Raw genomic sequence first — 17451 nt, forward strand, 5'->3', positions numbered from 1 at the left:
TCTCTTTTGACCTTTTCAATGTCCGTGATGAAAACGAAACTTACAAGTAATGTGTTCGGTATAACCAACGATATGACTCATGATTAGTACATGACTTAACTTTAGCTAAGAAAAGGAAGAAACCCCCTTAACTAAGGTTATTTATGGGAGAATGAGAGGGATTATAAGTCGTGAATTTCCTTGATATGATAAAAAGTGTAATGAAATGGCAAAATTAAGAGAGTTCAAAAAAATTTCTAGCTAGATCATAAGTTCACATCTTATAAGTCTCATTCAAACATAAGTGTCATTTGTCTAAGAATTAAAAATTGTAAAAAAAATGAATTATATGCATGTATGCACAAATCTATGGAATTAAAGGGTTATTGTATTGACGTCTCTTCCGTCAATGGTTAAGCTACCTAGACGGATTTATCGGTGACATTAAGCTAAAGTAAAATCTTCGGCTTTTTTAAAATTAATTTTATAAACTGTACTTGTAACAATATTTGAGTGAAACTAAGTTGATTTGAAAGTATTATTGTGATTTGTTACTTGTTCCAAATCTCCTATCGTGGTGTCGTTATACATGATTGCATATCTATGGTGGATTGAAGCAGTAGGTAAGGAAGTTACTGCCACTTTTATTCCAAGCTTAATTAAACTGTTCCACATGCCAGGACCTTTATTACTTTTCTTTTTTGTCTGCAGTGGGTATCAATATTTACTTCTGCTATTTTTTTGTGGCCTCTAGTAACATTTCTTTTACCCATTTTATTCCGATCAATTTTATTATGCATAAAATGCATCAGATAGCACTTCCAATATGGCACTGATTTTTTTCACTTTTTTTGCACTGTTACAAAGTAAACTATACGTAGCTTGGTTTGAATAAGATCAAGTCGGTAACATGCTATAACTAGTTAGAATAGCTAGTTGAACTATATTCCTTCGTTTTATCTTTCAGTTCCAAACCATGTCTCACATAAAGCATCAGAGACCTAAAAATCAAAGGTGCTCTTGCCAAAATCTGACTTACCTACATCTACATACACATCTGGTGTTCACGCCAAACCAATAATGCTCTACATAAACTATTACAATATCAATTAATCATAATTGATTACCACACATTTATATGTCAATTCTAACACTAACTAATTGTTACTCCTATAAACTAATGCAATTTTATTTGTTATAACTATCAGGCGTATGTAAGTTCCTCGTCTCGCTAGTCCCTATCTGTCCCCTGTATTTTTTTCTTCTCAAACCAAATATCATAGTAATATGAAAAAAGAAGAAGATACTTTTATCAAAAAAGACTCGGCGCTATGAGTTTTCAATCAACATTTGTTAACTTGACATTATTACTACTATTAATGATGAAGAAAAAGGTAAAAGAAAAACAGAGGATTAAAGAGGCAGAGAAAGCACCCCCAAACAACGACAAGGTGAGTGGAATCTATGTTACAAAAGTATACGTAGAATTTTGCTTTATCCCTATTTTGATTCTTAGAACCTTTTCTTTCCATCAATATAATTTGTACATTCAAACGGCATCTAAGGGTCTAAAAATATTACATGTAATTTTTTCTCCAAATGATGGATAGCGTTATTCGGTACACATGTCATGTGCTTTTTGGACTTAATATATGTTACCTGGACATCACGTTGTTAGAAAAACTGTACATTCAGACGTTGTGAAAGCCAAGATAATTAATTACAAGCACAATATCAATAAATTCAACTAAAACTTTGCATTTTCTCGAATTATACATCCTCAATAGATCAAACTATTACATATACTATAATCGTTAAAAGAACAAGAAGAGAGGGGCGGGCGGGTTGGAGTAGAGAGTGAAAGAGCACGAACTGTATAGATGCCAATATCCATGGCCTTGCTAGTTCCTCAAACATCCACATGACAATTCTGTACTAATTGATACTTCATAGCTGAACCAACAGCCATACTATTTCCAATCACCTGACCACCAACATAAGCTGGACAATTCACATTCAAATGATACTTCCCTGAAACAAACGTCCCAACTTTCCATCTAACTCTTCCATCCACTTTAACATTTATCAACACAGTCCCAGCCATTTGATCTTGGCTAAGACTCCCACTAAGATATGGCGCGACGGGGACGGAGTTTCCATACACAAAAGGAGACCATATGGTGAAATCTTTATGGCCCTGATAAGTTGATGGTAGAAGTGTAGAAAGAGTAATTTGTTGGCCACGGTAAGTAGCGTAGACATCGAGTTTGTCATAGTAAATTCCAATTTTGCCATTTGGGTTGCGAGAGGCAAGGGTAATTTGCAAGTTGGTGGTGAGGAAATTAGGGGAGGAGATGTTGAAGGAGTAGATAGTGGCATCTTGAAGGATGAAGTGTGGCTTTGTTGGCCTGAGGATTAGAAAAATGAGAAGGATGATGAAGAGGATTAGTATTATGAAGCCAAGTATGGCGGCAAAAAGGCGTCGGTGCAGCTTGTGCCGCTCCTCGTCGTGGTGGCCGCAGTCCTTGGCCGACATGTTGGCGGTGGTGGCAGTGGTGGTGGTTGTGGTGTTGAGAGGTTCGTGTCCCTTTGGGAGAGAGTTTTTGCAAGGGGAGATAAGTTTGTTAATATGACTTGTTCTCAGGATTCTATAATGTGGTCAGAGACTTTATTCTATAAAGAGTGTGATCTTTCCTATAGGAAATGTTGGTACCATTTATTTTCATTTTTCTATTTCTGTTGGTGCGGCTCGTTTAGGACTATATAAGTAGGATATATGGAAATCTTTCCTGTTCAAATATGATTATGACACTAACTAGTAGGTTATGGAGCTCCATCTTGCAATTTTAATTTATTAGTGAGTAACGTGCATGGTGAGAGACTTTTGTTTGAGTTAAATAATAAGGTATCCGAGATCTAATTATCCGACCGATTCAGATTTGCATCAAAAAAATCCAATAAGGAGTTAAAAGAGTTTCTTAGAAAAGTCTTCAATTTACATGGCTCGAGCTCAATTTAGTTAATGGTGAAGAGATCCTGATCATCTCATCAGGGGAAGAAGTTTTATTTTCAAATTTGTTCTTTTAAAACCGTTTAGATTTAGGCAAGTACTTGTTATCTAGCATAAATTAGTCCAAAACCTCGTTTCCCATAAAAACATATGGAAATGTTCCAACGACCAATACATCCATATACCATGCACTAGCAACTTGGCAATTTTAGAGGAAAGTGAATGGTGGAAAATGAAGTTTGGTGATGGCCATCATATGGTGTGGTACAAGCAACCTTTTTATCTTTTGGGAATGTATGCTTCCACGCAAAGGCTAATAAAGATTCAAGAATTATACCAAAGGGCCCCACTTTTATAGTCTTGACAAAATGAGATTGCATTATTCTCAAGATACCAACCAAATTGGCTATTGTAACCCCGAATCTGTAAAACTTAAGTTCTGGTAATTTCAACCTCCATAAATTTTTTAGAGCTTCTTATGCAAGATATTAGTTGAGAAATCTAATTGTTATGGAAGTATATTATGAGAAACAAGAAAAGAAAAAATTGAATAGAGAACTTAATTTATCGAATCTTAAATTGGTAGTAGTAGCAGTACTGATAATTTTACGCCATAAAAACCAAAATTATAAAATTTGGTAATGTAACATTTTAAAGATTGCCCCTGTTTGAGGAAGGCAGGGAAGAAAGAGAATTACAAGGAGGAGAACAGAATAAAACCAACATTAGGTAATTGATTTTTTGGTTCACTCTACAATAACAAGTTGCAGCCTACAATTCAACTAATTCGTTGACGTTTACCCTGCTCCCACACATTTTATCTCAGTGGCTATGATCTCCCTCTTTTCAATTTGCTTAAAAAAGGTTTATTTAGAATATTACCCAGATTTGGAACGAGCTACATTTAATGTAATTTTTAAATGTTATTAAAATTAAGAACACATCCTAAAGAACGAAAAAGTGAGGAAAAACTTCATTCAAAATAAAACAACAAAAAGGATAAAGAGCAAGCATCGGATCAAAATGTGTTTCAGTCATCAACATCAAATTCAAGACCAATTCATATTTTAACTCACTGAAATGAATGGATTAGATTATAACCAATTACCAATAAACTAGGCAATCCGGGATTCCCAAGTTTTACCCATTATAGAACAAAAACAAGTGGAATAACAATTAAATGCAAATGATTGAAACAAAAGATATCTACTAGCAGCTAAATTGGTGCTGTGAGCACTATACAGTCCAGTAAACAGTCGATACCAGAAGTTCTAAAGAATCAATGCAAGTGATACGAGTTATAGCACCATTACCAAATGAACCCTCAGAAGTCACCTGGTGGACAGTGAACATCACAACGGATAACAAATCCGGGAGATCCGAACTCCCAAGCATAGTTGGAAATAGGGGTTGTCGGCTTCAACAGGGCAGGATACAAAAGAGTTTGCTTTTATACATTGACAGTGTGTAAAACGTCACCAACCACCTCAAAGATAACTACAGGCAATTGTCCATAACAAGTGGAATTCGTAACTTGGAAAATAAGACAAGTCACAGCCTACAACATATGAAAATAAACTAATAGCGTGAGCGTCTTTTACATTGTCAATATATATAAGTTAAATCCAACACAAAAAGGCATGCAGCATATGCTGCAGGTGAGTTGATATATTCAACTATGGTAGAGTTATTTTGCACAAGATAACTATTTCTTCTGTAACTACATTGGAATTGAAGTGTAGATGCACTCTTTTGGCAAGAAAATTTCTCCTTTCATGTGATCCTTCTTAATAACACAAACCCGTGGATAAGCGAGAATATATGAATATTTTTGTTAAAAGGTTTCCCTAATGAGCATGTTGATTTGCATAATGTTAAAGCCGAACATTTTAGAGCCAAGGCATGACATTTTACCACAATATAAAGCCAAAGCCAAGACATGACATGGTTCCAGCAAACTGGCCAATATAACCGTAGGGTAAACTTGAATAGTACAACTGAAAAGGGTATACGACGCAAATAACAGGTATCTTATCATCCCAGGCAGATAAGAGCATAAAAGCGGATAGGAAATGCAAAAAGAGGTGCATTTACTAGCAACTTCAATCAAGACAGCAGATTGATCCTCCAAGAGCTTTCGCACCACCTATGTGAATTAATTTCATCTTCTATTAAAGGCACTAACAAGTGGCAAGGCATGTACATAAACTTCTTTTGAACATCGTTCCTCAATAACCAATTATCAGCACGTACTTTTAATTTCCTTTTGTGACGTGAAAGTATAGACACCAGAATAACCCAAGAGAATAACTATGACCAGTAGCACAGGTCATTTAACTAATACACTTCCATATTAAAACCAATGACTTCAAAAGCTGTGAGTAGGTAATAAATCAGGGGTAAGGCCTTAAATACCCCAAAGTAGAGGCGTCCAAAAAAAGTACATAGAGGAGTAAAAACAAGAGCTACAACATCAAAATAGCACAAATAAGATTTGCTTCTGGCTTCAATTTTATTATGTAAGCTAACAAGGATTCAACCCATTGAGCTTTTAGCACAGAAGTCCTGGGAGTAGTCTACTTTTTTTTGGGGTGGTGGGGAGGATGGACACCAGCAAGAACACTATAGGCCGTGACTTGTGCGCTCTTGTTATGCCCATAAGCACAGGTCTTCTATAAGACACTAATGTTTATAACAGTAGCAAGGTCTTGTTAAATTATACTTAAAACTAACAAGGCTGAATGCAGAAGGAGAGTTGAGGATAACGGTTTGTTGCTCTGCTTTGTTAAAGATGGCACAAGTAAGATTGTCAACACTTATGTCTGCATGCTACAGTGAGAGTAATAGAATAAAACAATGAAGGCACATTTTTGTGTAGATTATTAACAAGCCGCCAAACTATGTGACCAATAAATGTTTAAAATAGTCAAAAAGTTAGCCGACTTGAGACCAAGCAGTAAAAAGGTTTCCAAAACCTAGTCAGCTACTTGCAAACAGGGTCGTATCAAGGATTTAAACCAATGGGAACGAGTACTCCCCCCACACACACCCCACTCCCTTGTGAAAATTAGCGCAGACTAGTTACATATCACCCTACATAGGTCAAACCCAAGGCAGCAGCTGGGGTTCGTTACCGCCAATGTGCATTGCATTTATTGAACAGTAGATTGACTGCCAAACTTTTACCGGCGAAACCAAAGATGTCGTCTACAAACCCCAGCTGTTAAAACCAGAGAAGAGTTTTGGGGATTGAGGAATCTCACAAGCAATACAAGAACCAAGATTGACACTTTGATGAATTTTCATCGCCGGCTACAATTTTTTGGGGGTGGGGGGTTAGGGAAAAGAAACGGCAACAGAAAGAAATCTGCACCAAGTCCACTTTTTATATTCTTTATCACCCTCACCCAAATCCCACATTTTCATCAAACAACAAATACTACAAAAATTCTCCATTGATTTATTATTTAACAAGTAACAAGTATGTTCCCAGATAAATGGAGAGAGAATATAATGAACTTCCAACTTACCATACATGCAGTGGTAAATCTGCAATGAAGGACAATGTCCTGCACTTAAATAAATCTTTACGAACATTCTAACCATAAGAATCGAACCTTCAATAGTGCAGCAGCGAGTGCATAATCCTACAGCTCCTAAACACTAGCACAATCTATAATTTCACCTCTCCCATTTGGCAAAGGTGCTACACTCGCTCTCTCTCTCTCTCTCACACACACACACAGAGCAAGACAGCCATCTCCTCTGGGTTGCCAAATTCTCAGAGAGAGTTTCTACAAGCTGTCAAAGTCATTTTTAACAATCCCTTTCAGTTTCTCCGGACTATGCCAAGTCTCAAAGTCCCCATGAACTACAGATCTCAGAGTTGAAGAGGAACAAGAGTGTCTTTATTCTTTTTTTGTCTTGTTAACCTAGCTCAAAAGTGCCTATAACATGAACTATTTGCCCACAGCCACAACATCTTAACAGTCACTCTTTAATCTGCCAAAACAATGCCCCACAACCAAACTGGTGCTGCATCACACAAAGGTCACAGTTTTTGTACACCAAGCTTGTATCAGCTAGTAGCTATGAAAGTAAAAGTCTAGAAGTTCATATAGACAGTTCCTTGAACTGTTTCACATCACTTCAAAAATTAAAGATATCATATAAGAAATTATAACTAGGACGATACAGGATATAAGAACAAACTTTTACATGATGAGGTCATCAAGATAATGTATAGACCATTACCTTGTAATGATTTAGACCAACGCTTCGAGATAAAGAAGCTATCATACTGGAAGGAAGTTAGTGAAGCACTAGGAAACCGTAAAATAAGTTATTTTGGGCACATCAAAAGTCCAATACTGCTAGATATCAAATAACCAATAAAATGAAATCCTAAGTGACATGAAAGGGCTTCCATACATCTTGTTTAATTTGAGATCACATATATACAAGTACACAGAAACAATTTTTTTCCTAACAACATATTACAGCCCTTCATACTTGGTTAGCTATACCGTAAATCATAAAAAGCAAATAAACAGTTACAACAACCAAGAACAATGTAGAAATAAAACACATTCTCTACATCTAAAATATAGCCTCAGAACAGCAACAAGAACAACCTAAAGATCTGTATACACCAATATGAATAAATAAACAATCAAGATCAGTTTTTTTTTTTTTTTTCTTTTTTAAATATCAGATCGATATAACGCAATTCAATCAGCATTATCCTCACTACATTGCTTATACAATAAAACTAAATACAGAATGAAACAAAACTAGATCACCTAATGAGTCAATAAAATTCAATTAAAACTCCACCATCACATCACAGCCCAACTCGACCTTTCCTCGGTCCACCAAGCAAGTTCCCAGACGACTTATTTAACGCAACCCCAACAAACAAATCCCCACAATAAACCCTCAAATACCTCCTTCTTGCTCTCCATGCTCCAGCTTTATAACTAACCCTAGCTACCATCCTCACATTAAACCCAACACCCCCCCTTTCAGCTCTCTCTTTATTCATCCCATCAAATGCCCATTTCTCTACATACGCACCAGAAGCAACAAAACTAACTTTCTGGGCTGTCACATTTCCTTTATCCATAAAGAAAGGTGGAACAGTTGTATCAGCAATTGATAACGATTCATAGAAAATCGCAGCAGCAATTTCATCGAAGTATAGAGTGATCTTCTTGTTGGGATTTTTGGCAGTAAAATGGAGATCCCAGTTGGCAGTTATGAGGGAATTAGAAAGAGTCAGGTTGGAAATATTGAGTGAGTCGATTTGGAATTCGGGGACACGTGGAAGGATTATAAGCCAGATAACAAAGAGAATTGTTCCGGTTATGATGGTAGAAGCAACAAGTATAGCTATTACTCGGCGAAGAAAGGTGTTGCGTTGTGCGGTGTAAGGATCTTGGTAAGGGTAGTTGTTGTTGTAATAGGGTGGTGCGGCGTAAGGGTAGGCGGTGGCCGGAGGCGGCGGTTGAGCGGTGGAGTAGCCGTTGGGGTTTGGAGGAGCGGCGGCGGCGGCGGGGTAGCCGGTAACGGGTCTATTCGGGTCGCCCATGGAGCATCTGATGCTATGTAAGGTGGATTTGTGTAGTGGGAGACTGGAAGTGGAAAGTGAAGAAAAGTCGGTGAAGAATCTAATTGACCAAAGGGAAAAAGGACTTTGTGGTCTTTGTCAATTCAACAGCTAGTAGTAGTATAAGAATAATGATATTTAAATCTTATTATGGAATTGGACATCATGACATAGGAGCCGCATTCTATAAATTTGCATTATTAATAGTATATATTACTGTATATTTCTTACAATATATAAGAGCAAACTTAGCGACTTTTGTAGTCTTCACAATTTTTTTAAAACTTTTTAATTAATTACTTTTACGTCCTAATCTCATTTATTTAAGTCAACTTTACTTTTTTTATTTTTAAGGTCTACTTTTCAAAAGCTATGAACCTCCTACCTCATTTTTCATGTTCTTTGATTTTCTGTTTGGTGCTCGATATCCGCATTTGAGCCTAATTAATCCAGATAATTCGCACTGTATCGCGCCCAATCAGGAGAAGCGCTCCCTCCAAAGATTTTTTCTATATCCATGTTCGAACCCCTAATTCCTAATTAAGGGAGGAACAACTCCATCCGCTGCATAAGTTAAATTATGTATTTGTCTTAAAAGTTCATTAACTATGTATAGATTATTTATTTAGAACTATATAACTTCAGAAAATTAGGATACATAACTTATAAATGTCAAATTCTGGCTCCGCATTTGATTTGAAGTAAATAATTTCATCAAAATGGAAGTTAAAATATTAAAGGAGTGGAATGAAAGTTTTGCTTTCATATATTGAAAATATACTTATATGAAATTTAATTATTACTAACGTAATTACCCACTTGTGGGACTACAATGGGTATATGGTTGTTGTTGTTGTTGTACACTTGTACTAGCACAAATTATATTTCTTTAATTAAAATATCTACTTTTATATTTTAAGTTTGGGCTCGGGCTTAGCACGGGTCTCACATAACTAGTATATATATATATATATATATATATATTACTACTATTAAGAAGAGTGAGTTCCAACTCACTTTCTCGTTGTCCGTTGCAATTTAATAAAAAAAAAATATGGGCTCCATATATATTATTTAAACAACAATCAATATAAAAAAAATTGTGGGCCCCATATATATTATTTAAACAACAACTAATATAAAAACAATTATGAGCCCCATAATTCTTATATATATATATATATATATATATATATATATATATATATATATATATATATATATATATATCCGTTCCAATTTAATTAAAAAAAATTGTGGGCCCCATATATATTAAACAACTAATATTAAAAAAATATTGTAAATTAATAATGTCAAAAAAAAGTGCACCCCGCATTAAAAAATCAAACAATATTCATGTAATTTCCAAAGTATCTCATTAAGTCAATAATGATGGATTCATTGTCACGTGCGTATTCGTAGCAAACACTAATATAATAAAATTTTAAATACGGAGCACAAACTACAATATTATATTAATCGTGTTTTGAACATAGTATCCCATATTGACAAAATCAAGCAATATATATATAAAAAAAAAAAAAAAACCCCATATTAAAAAAATAAACAATGTCAAAAAAAAAAAGTGCAGACTTTGTATTCGTAGCAAACACTAATATAATAAAGTTTTAGATATGGAGCACAAATTACAATGTTATATCAATCGTGTTTTGAACATAGTATATATATATATACTGGGAAAAAAAAGTGGACCCTATATTATCAAAATCAAGCAATATAAAAATAAAAAAATAAAAAAAAGTGAACCCCATATTAAAAGAAATATAATGTTAAAAAAAAAAAAGTGTTGGCTTTGTATTCGTAGCAAACACTAATATAATAAAGTTTTAGATACGGAGCACAAACTACAATGTTATATTAATCGTATTTTGAATATAGTATATGTATATATATTATATGCATAAAAATAGTACAAACTAATAATGTCCAAAAAAAAAAAAGTGTCCCCCATAAAGGGTGGACCTCATACTAAACAACATCAAGCAATAAAAAATAAAAAAAAAATAAAAAAAAGTGGAACTCACCATCTCCAAACTCACTGTAAAAAAAAGTGGATCTTATATTAACAAAATCAAGCAATATCAAAAAAAAAAAAAAATGAACCACATATTAAAAAAAAATGTAAAAAAAAAGTGCAGACTTTGTATTCGTAGTAAACACTAATATACTAAAATTTTAGATACGGAGTACAAACTATAATGTTATATTAATCGTGTTTTGAACATAGTATATATATGCATAAAAATAGTGCAAATTAATAATGTCAAAAACAAAAGTGCACTCCATATTAAAAAATCAAAAAATATTCATGTAATTTTCAAAGTATCTCATTAAGTCAATAATGATGGATTCATTGCCACGTGCGTATCAATCCATTAGTGTGAGCAAATGAAATTGTTTTTCTTCAAAAAGTTAAGTAGTCAAACCATACATTTTTTTTTTAATATTAGCCTGAGATCTAATCTAGATATTAAACTGTTGTATTTGTTATTCCGCCATGTCATTTATTTGTTATGTTCACTAAAATAAATATACTTAAAATATTTATATTTTAAAATAAGATAGAATTTAATTACTTTTTTATTTTTATTCTTACTCTAATAAATGTGAAAAGAGATTAACGTCGTAAAAAAATTATATCAAATGGAGATCAAATAATGAATAAGGTAAATTAGTCAAATTATAATTTTAATCGACGTTTTCTTAAAAAAAACATGCAAAAGACAACATGACAAGTAAAATGAGCTAAACCGAGAATATTTACCAAAAATTAAAAAATAGTATTTCTTCGTTTAAATAGAAAATCAATTTCTACTTTGTTTCGTTTTAAACATGTAAAATTAATTTAATAATTTGAATTAGAATTATCCAAATCAAAATTTGATAAAAAATAATAAGTATTTTACACCTTTAAATTAATCGAATTAAAATTAAAATAATCAACTGATGCTTACATATTGCTATTGTTTTATCTCAAAAAGAGGAAAATAGTTTCCTTTTAAACAAGTCTTTTCTTTTAAAAAATATTAATAAATTTGTCGATTTTGTATTCGTAACAAACATTAATATAATAAAATTTTAGATACGGAGCACAAACTACAATGTTATATTAATCGTGTTTTGAACATAATATAAATATATATATATATATATATATATATATATAATCACTATTCAAAGATAACTACATACACATAGATACACTATAACTTAAAGTGCGCACGGGCAAAGGCCGTCTGGTATATTTTATTTTATATTTTTAACTATATAGAAACATGGGTTTAGACCCAAGCTTCGTCGTCCGTCCATTAAAAAAACAAAAAAGTGTGGGTCCCATAGTAAACACCAACCAATATAAAAAATAAAAAAATAAAAAGTGAAACCCACCATCTCCAAACTCACGGGGAAAAAAAAGTGTACTCATATTAACAAAATCAAGCAATATAAAAAAATAAAAATAAAAAGTGCACCCCATATATTAAAAAAACAAACAATATTCATGTAATTCCCAAAGTATCCCCATCAAGTCAATAATAGTAGATTCATTGTCATATGCGTATCAACCCATTAGTGGGAGCAAATGAAACTATTGCACAACAAAAAATATAGACCCAATATTATTGTTTTTCTTAAAAAAGGTTAAATAGGCAAATACATACAATTTTCTTTCTTTTCTTATATTAGCCTGAGATCTAATCTAAATATTTAATTGCTGTATTTGCTATTCCGCCATGTCATTTATTTGTTATGTTTACTAAAATAAATATACTTAAAATATTTATATTTTAAAATAAGATAGAATTTAATTACTTTTTCATTTTTATTCGTACTCTAATAAATGTGAAAAGAGATTAATATTAAATGGAGATCAAATAATGAATAAGGTAAATTAGTCAAATAATAATTCTAATTCACTTTCTTAAAAAATCATGCAAAAGACAACATGACAAGTAAAATGAGCTAAATCGAGAATATTTACCAAAAATTGAAAAATAGTATTTCTTCGTTTAAATAGAAAATCAATTTCTACTTTGTTTCGTTTTAAACATGTAAATTTAATTTAATAATTTGAATTAGAATTATCCAAATCAAAATTTGATAAAAAATAATAAGTATTTTACACCTCTAAATTAATCAAATTAAAATTGAAAGTATCAACTGATGCTTAAATATGCTATTGTTTTATCTCAAAGAGAGGAAAATAATTTTCTTCTAAACAAGTCCTCTCTTTTAAAAGTATTAGTAAATTTTTGCCGACTTTGTATTCAGAGCAAATACGAATATAATAAAGTTTTAGATACGGACACAAACTACAATGTTATATTAATCGTGTTTTGAACATAGTATATATATATATATATATATATATATATATATACTATGTTCAACAGTACAAACTTATGTATGTTTATTATCAATATAAAAAAAAAATATATATATAGTATCACTATCCAAACACAACTACATACACATAGATACACTATAATCCTACGTGTTGGGCCCGTGCGCAGCACGGGCATACGCCGTCTAGTAGTATGTAATAAGGGACAATCCAATGATTTTGTCGTCCCTGATTATATCTCAACCATTTAGTTGGGTAATTTGCTAACTAAAAGGATTTGTATTTTGCTAGAATTGGAATTTAGCTATGCATTTGTTGTTGTACATTATTTTGTGAAAGTTGGACTATTTATGGAGTCACTGATTGACACACTAATCAAGATGCCTTTTTTGGTTGTAATGGGACAAGAAAAAGTGTTTCTTATCAAGTCTCTTTCATTTACTAAATTATTACCTTAGTTGCCTCAAACATTTCTGTAAATTTAGACACCTCTCATGACATTTTAAACTCCCCAAAAAGGCATAAAAGGTGATGATGCCAGCAAATGTTGTACGCCATCTTTTTTCCTTCTTACAGTATGTACAAAGTTGAATAATTCATGAAAAATTGTATATTTGGAGTAACTAACTTTGAGAAAATGTTCTTCAAGATCATTTTTGTCAAATCTTATCAAACTTACCTTGATGCTATTTTATGTTCCTAAGAACATTTTGATTTATTTTAGAAATAAAAATTGAGTTCTTAATCCCAAAAAGAATCTTTTTAAGCTGAGTGACATTAGACAACGAATGAATTTGATGTTGGTATACTCATCTTTGATATTGGATTCCGTTTAAGACAACATTACTACTCTATGTATGGGACATAATAACTATTTTTGTAGTCCTCACATGAATTTTCTTGATGTTATTTACCATTTATCATTTGCTATTTAAATTTTTATTCGCCCTATAAATGTAAAGTATATTTTGTTTTATTTTCTCCTGTAATTTTGTGTCGTGCATGCTTGCAAACATTAGTAACTAACAAAGTTTTCACTTAAGATGGGAATAAATTTTAATTTAAAAGAATAAACACAGATAACTTATATCATTGTTAAAATATTTTAAAATGTATCAAAAATGTAAATTATAGTCCTCCCGTCTCAATTTAAAACTGAATTCCAAAGTAAGGTCATCTAATTTTATGTGTGCATAATTTCAACATAAAATTTACCTAATAAATGAATATATTAAAAGAGGAACTATAAAACATTGTTTTCATATATGTTTTGAAAATATTAGAAAAAAAATTAGTTGAAGAAAATGCAATTTGATCTTCAGACAGTCATAATATTAAACAATTGCAAAAAAGTATATTTTCACTTTTTTTTTTTAATATTAAAATACGGGATAGTCAATATTTTATATAATTTAAGATAAAATAGTTAATTTTTGCATGAAAAATTTATTGCAATGTACATTCCATAAAAAAGTTCATTAATTTTTTTTTTTTAAAAAGTGAAAAAACGTTAGGTATTTTTTAACATGCGTCTTGGCTTTTCAGTATTTTTTGTATGGTTTAATTTGAAAGAACATCTACAAAAGTATCTTGTAATAACAAGACTTTTAATTATTTATATTTACTTATAAGTTAACTTTATTGATTTCATCGTACAACAATATTATAGCATTATCTATTTTTGACACTAATTGAATATTGGAAGTTCATTTTGAAAAAATGATTGAGCTAATATGCGCTCAATTCAGAGAAAATTTTACATATTAAATTCTCAATTTCGATTGTTGGAGAATATAATCTCAATAAGTTTTAGTAAAATAGAAATTAGAAAAGCTTTCATTTGTTTGATTTTTGTTTTGAAAAGTCTAATATATAAACTAAGAAAATTATTTTCCTTTTAACTTTCAGATACCTTTTTGTACTTTAATATTTTGGAATCTTTTAGAAAGCGTCAAACGATTATTACAAAAACAAAGAAGTAAGAGCCAATTTTTTTTTAAATAAATCTAAAATTTAATTTTTAACGTCGATTTGGGCTCGGGCTTAGCACGAGCCAAATGACAGCAGTAATAATATAGGCATAGGGCATAGAAATACACTTAAACTATGACTAAATTGTCAACTACATGCATAAACTATGCGAAGGTTTTATGATCCCATAAACTTATTCGTATTATTTACCCCTTGAAACTTATTTGTATTATTTACCCCTTTTACTAATTATTTGGTAAAAGGTTAAAAACACAATCTTTTGCAAACACACGCTTATTCAAAACTTAAAAAAGGGGGTCTTAATGTATTTTTCTCATTTGATTCTTTCAAATTCAAGTGGGGTCCGGAAAAAATAGAATGTAGACAGACTTTACCCCTACCTTATGGAAATAAAGAGGATGTTTTCGAAAGATCTTCGGCACGAGTGTAGTTATGAAAGAGGAATGATACTCTTTAGGACATGCTGAACCATGGAGGCGGGCGTAACGTGTTTGACGATGCATAACATTTGATGAATTACTAGATGCCTGTAATGTGCTTCAAGATGCATATTTTCTATACTTTGGATATTATATACATGTGGTATTTAACTAAGGGTGAACTAGATTATTGTACTATGTAGTTTTATCCTCATATTGTACATAAAAAAGACCCTGTTATGCACTTTTTGGGCACAGTCTTTTTGTTATGATTATCTGTGTGTTGTTATCTATCAACTTTTTTGTTCCTTCTTTGATTTAACATCATTTCAAAATACGGTACATGTGAAACATGTCACACAATGGAAAAAAATGGAACGAGTAGAGTAGATTATGAGTGAAGGTAAAATAAAACTTCACCTATGCTATTGTTTTTGGAATAGCTAAGGCTCACTACTAGACTAGGCAAACGATGAATAAGAATGTGGTCGTGTTATACTTGAAGATGCATATGATTTCTATCGTTCAGATATTGTATGTATAATTAGTAGGCGTTTTGGCATGCGGTTTGAAACCATGAGATAAAATCAGCATTTGGATATGTATTTTATCTCATGATTTCAAACCATGGTTTCAAACCCCAAATCATCCAAAAAGGCATGATTTGAGGTTTCAAACCATAGTTTCAAAATGTTTAAATATAAAAATTGACCCATAAGTTTGTATTTTATAAAAAAAACCCATAAGTTGGTAAATATTTTTAACAATTACTCCCACCAACCATTTACCAACCTCATTAACTTCCACTAACCTTTATTTATGTCTACCATGTGGGAGGATTATATTAAAGATTAGTTACATTACTATTCATGTTAAATTTTCGTTTTTATTGAATTAAAGTTTGATCAATTGATGTTGTATTTTTTAGAAATGTCATCTACTAGCGTATTAATTTCGTTATGAACTATGACTTGCTCATTTGGTAAGATTGTATAAGATTGGGAATGGTTTGATAATTTTCACAACTAGTGGGATTTTTATATCTATTGGAGAAAATACAACTTAAAATATCAAAATTATATGTCCAACCATGTCCAAACGGCTCCTTAGTTGATTAAGACTCAATTGAAAAAGAACTATGCAATAATCAGAGCCTCTCTTCCGAAAAATGTTGTCCACTTGATATGCAAGTCTTTCTTGATATTTTTCTATAAATTAGAAGCCACAGTTTGGTGGGACGAACACAACACTCAAAAATTGTACAACAAGCAGTACAATTTGTACTATAGGGTTGGGCCTAACTCAACACGTGTATCTTTCTCCTGTAATTCAGTCTGCTCAACTTCTGAATACATAATGCTCCCATTCACTCGAAGACGCATCTCTGTCTGTGAGTATCTCAACTTCCTTCTTTTGATTTCTCTGTACTTCAATCTTTCACTTTAAAATTCTTTTGTTGACGGGTATGTAATTTTTTTATCTTTGTTGTACTTGTGATGTCTGGTGAGTTTTACTTATTCTCTTTCTTTTTTCTTTGTTGCACCCATTTCTTGGTGATGGCATTTTCACCGATCTGATTTAATTTTCTTCATATCTTGGATTTTCTTTTGGTGAATTCTTACATGCAGGTCAGTATTTATGCCCCTTTTGCTTAGGATTTTTCGAAAAGATACTTGATGTGTGTATTAGAATACATATCTGTTTTCTGATTTAAATCTGGGTGAAAGGTTGCAAGTGAGTTAAATAGAGGAAAAAGAAAGCACATAATGACTTCTTCTCTCAGATTACTTGAAATGAATAATCCAGTTAAATCCTGAAGTATCTCCATTATGCAATTGGAAATTAAGTTTTTCATTCTAATCAGAATCAAGTTACTTAAATTTCTTCCCGAGGCTGCATTAGTGATGAATCATGAATGTTGTTTAGCCCATACATGGAATAAATCTGGTTTAGCTAGAGAATAGTGCATTTATGATCTATTTATATCTACAATATTCATTAAAACACGTCAATACCCGTTGCAAATTGAATGTTGGGATGAGAGAAAAATAGAGAGCTTGGACAGCAAAGACTTTCTATG

The 17451-nt window shown here is 31.9% G+C and overlaps 2 protein-coding genes across 2 annotated transcripts; both read right to left on the minus strand.

Moving 5' to 3' along the window:
• Window positions 1–1695: 1695 nt before the first annotated feature.
• Window positions 1696–2720, minus strand: LOC132626149 (NDR1/HIN1-like protein 1). Its single transcript, XM_060340907.1, has one exon. It carries the CDS (start codon window positions 2513–2515, stop codon window positions 1889–1891), a length of 627 nt encoding a protein of 208 aa, XP_060196890.1. The 5' UTR covers window positions 2516–2720; the 3' UTR covers window positions 1696–1888.
• A 4926-nt stretch (window positions 2721–7646) lies between these two features.
• On the minus strand, window positions 7647–8740 carry LOC132603914 (NDR1/HIN1-like protein 10). Its single transcript, XM_060317219.1, has one exon. The coding sequence runs from the start codon at window positions 8577–8579 to the stop codon at window positions 7833–7835; it is 747 nt and encodes a 248-aa protein (XP_060173202.1). The 5' UTR covers window positions 8580–8740; the 3' UTR covers window positions 7647–7832.
• Between the last annotated feature and the right edge of the window lie 8711 nt (window positions 8741–17451).

This window comes from Lycium barbarum, chromosome 1, assembly GCF_019175385.1.
Source record: "Lycium barbarum isolate Lr01 chromosome 1, ASM1917538v2, whole genome shotgun sequence".
Lineage (NCBI taxonomy): Eukaryota > Viridiplantae > Streptophyta > Magnoliopsida > Solanales > Solanaceae > Lycium > Lycium barbarum.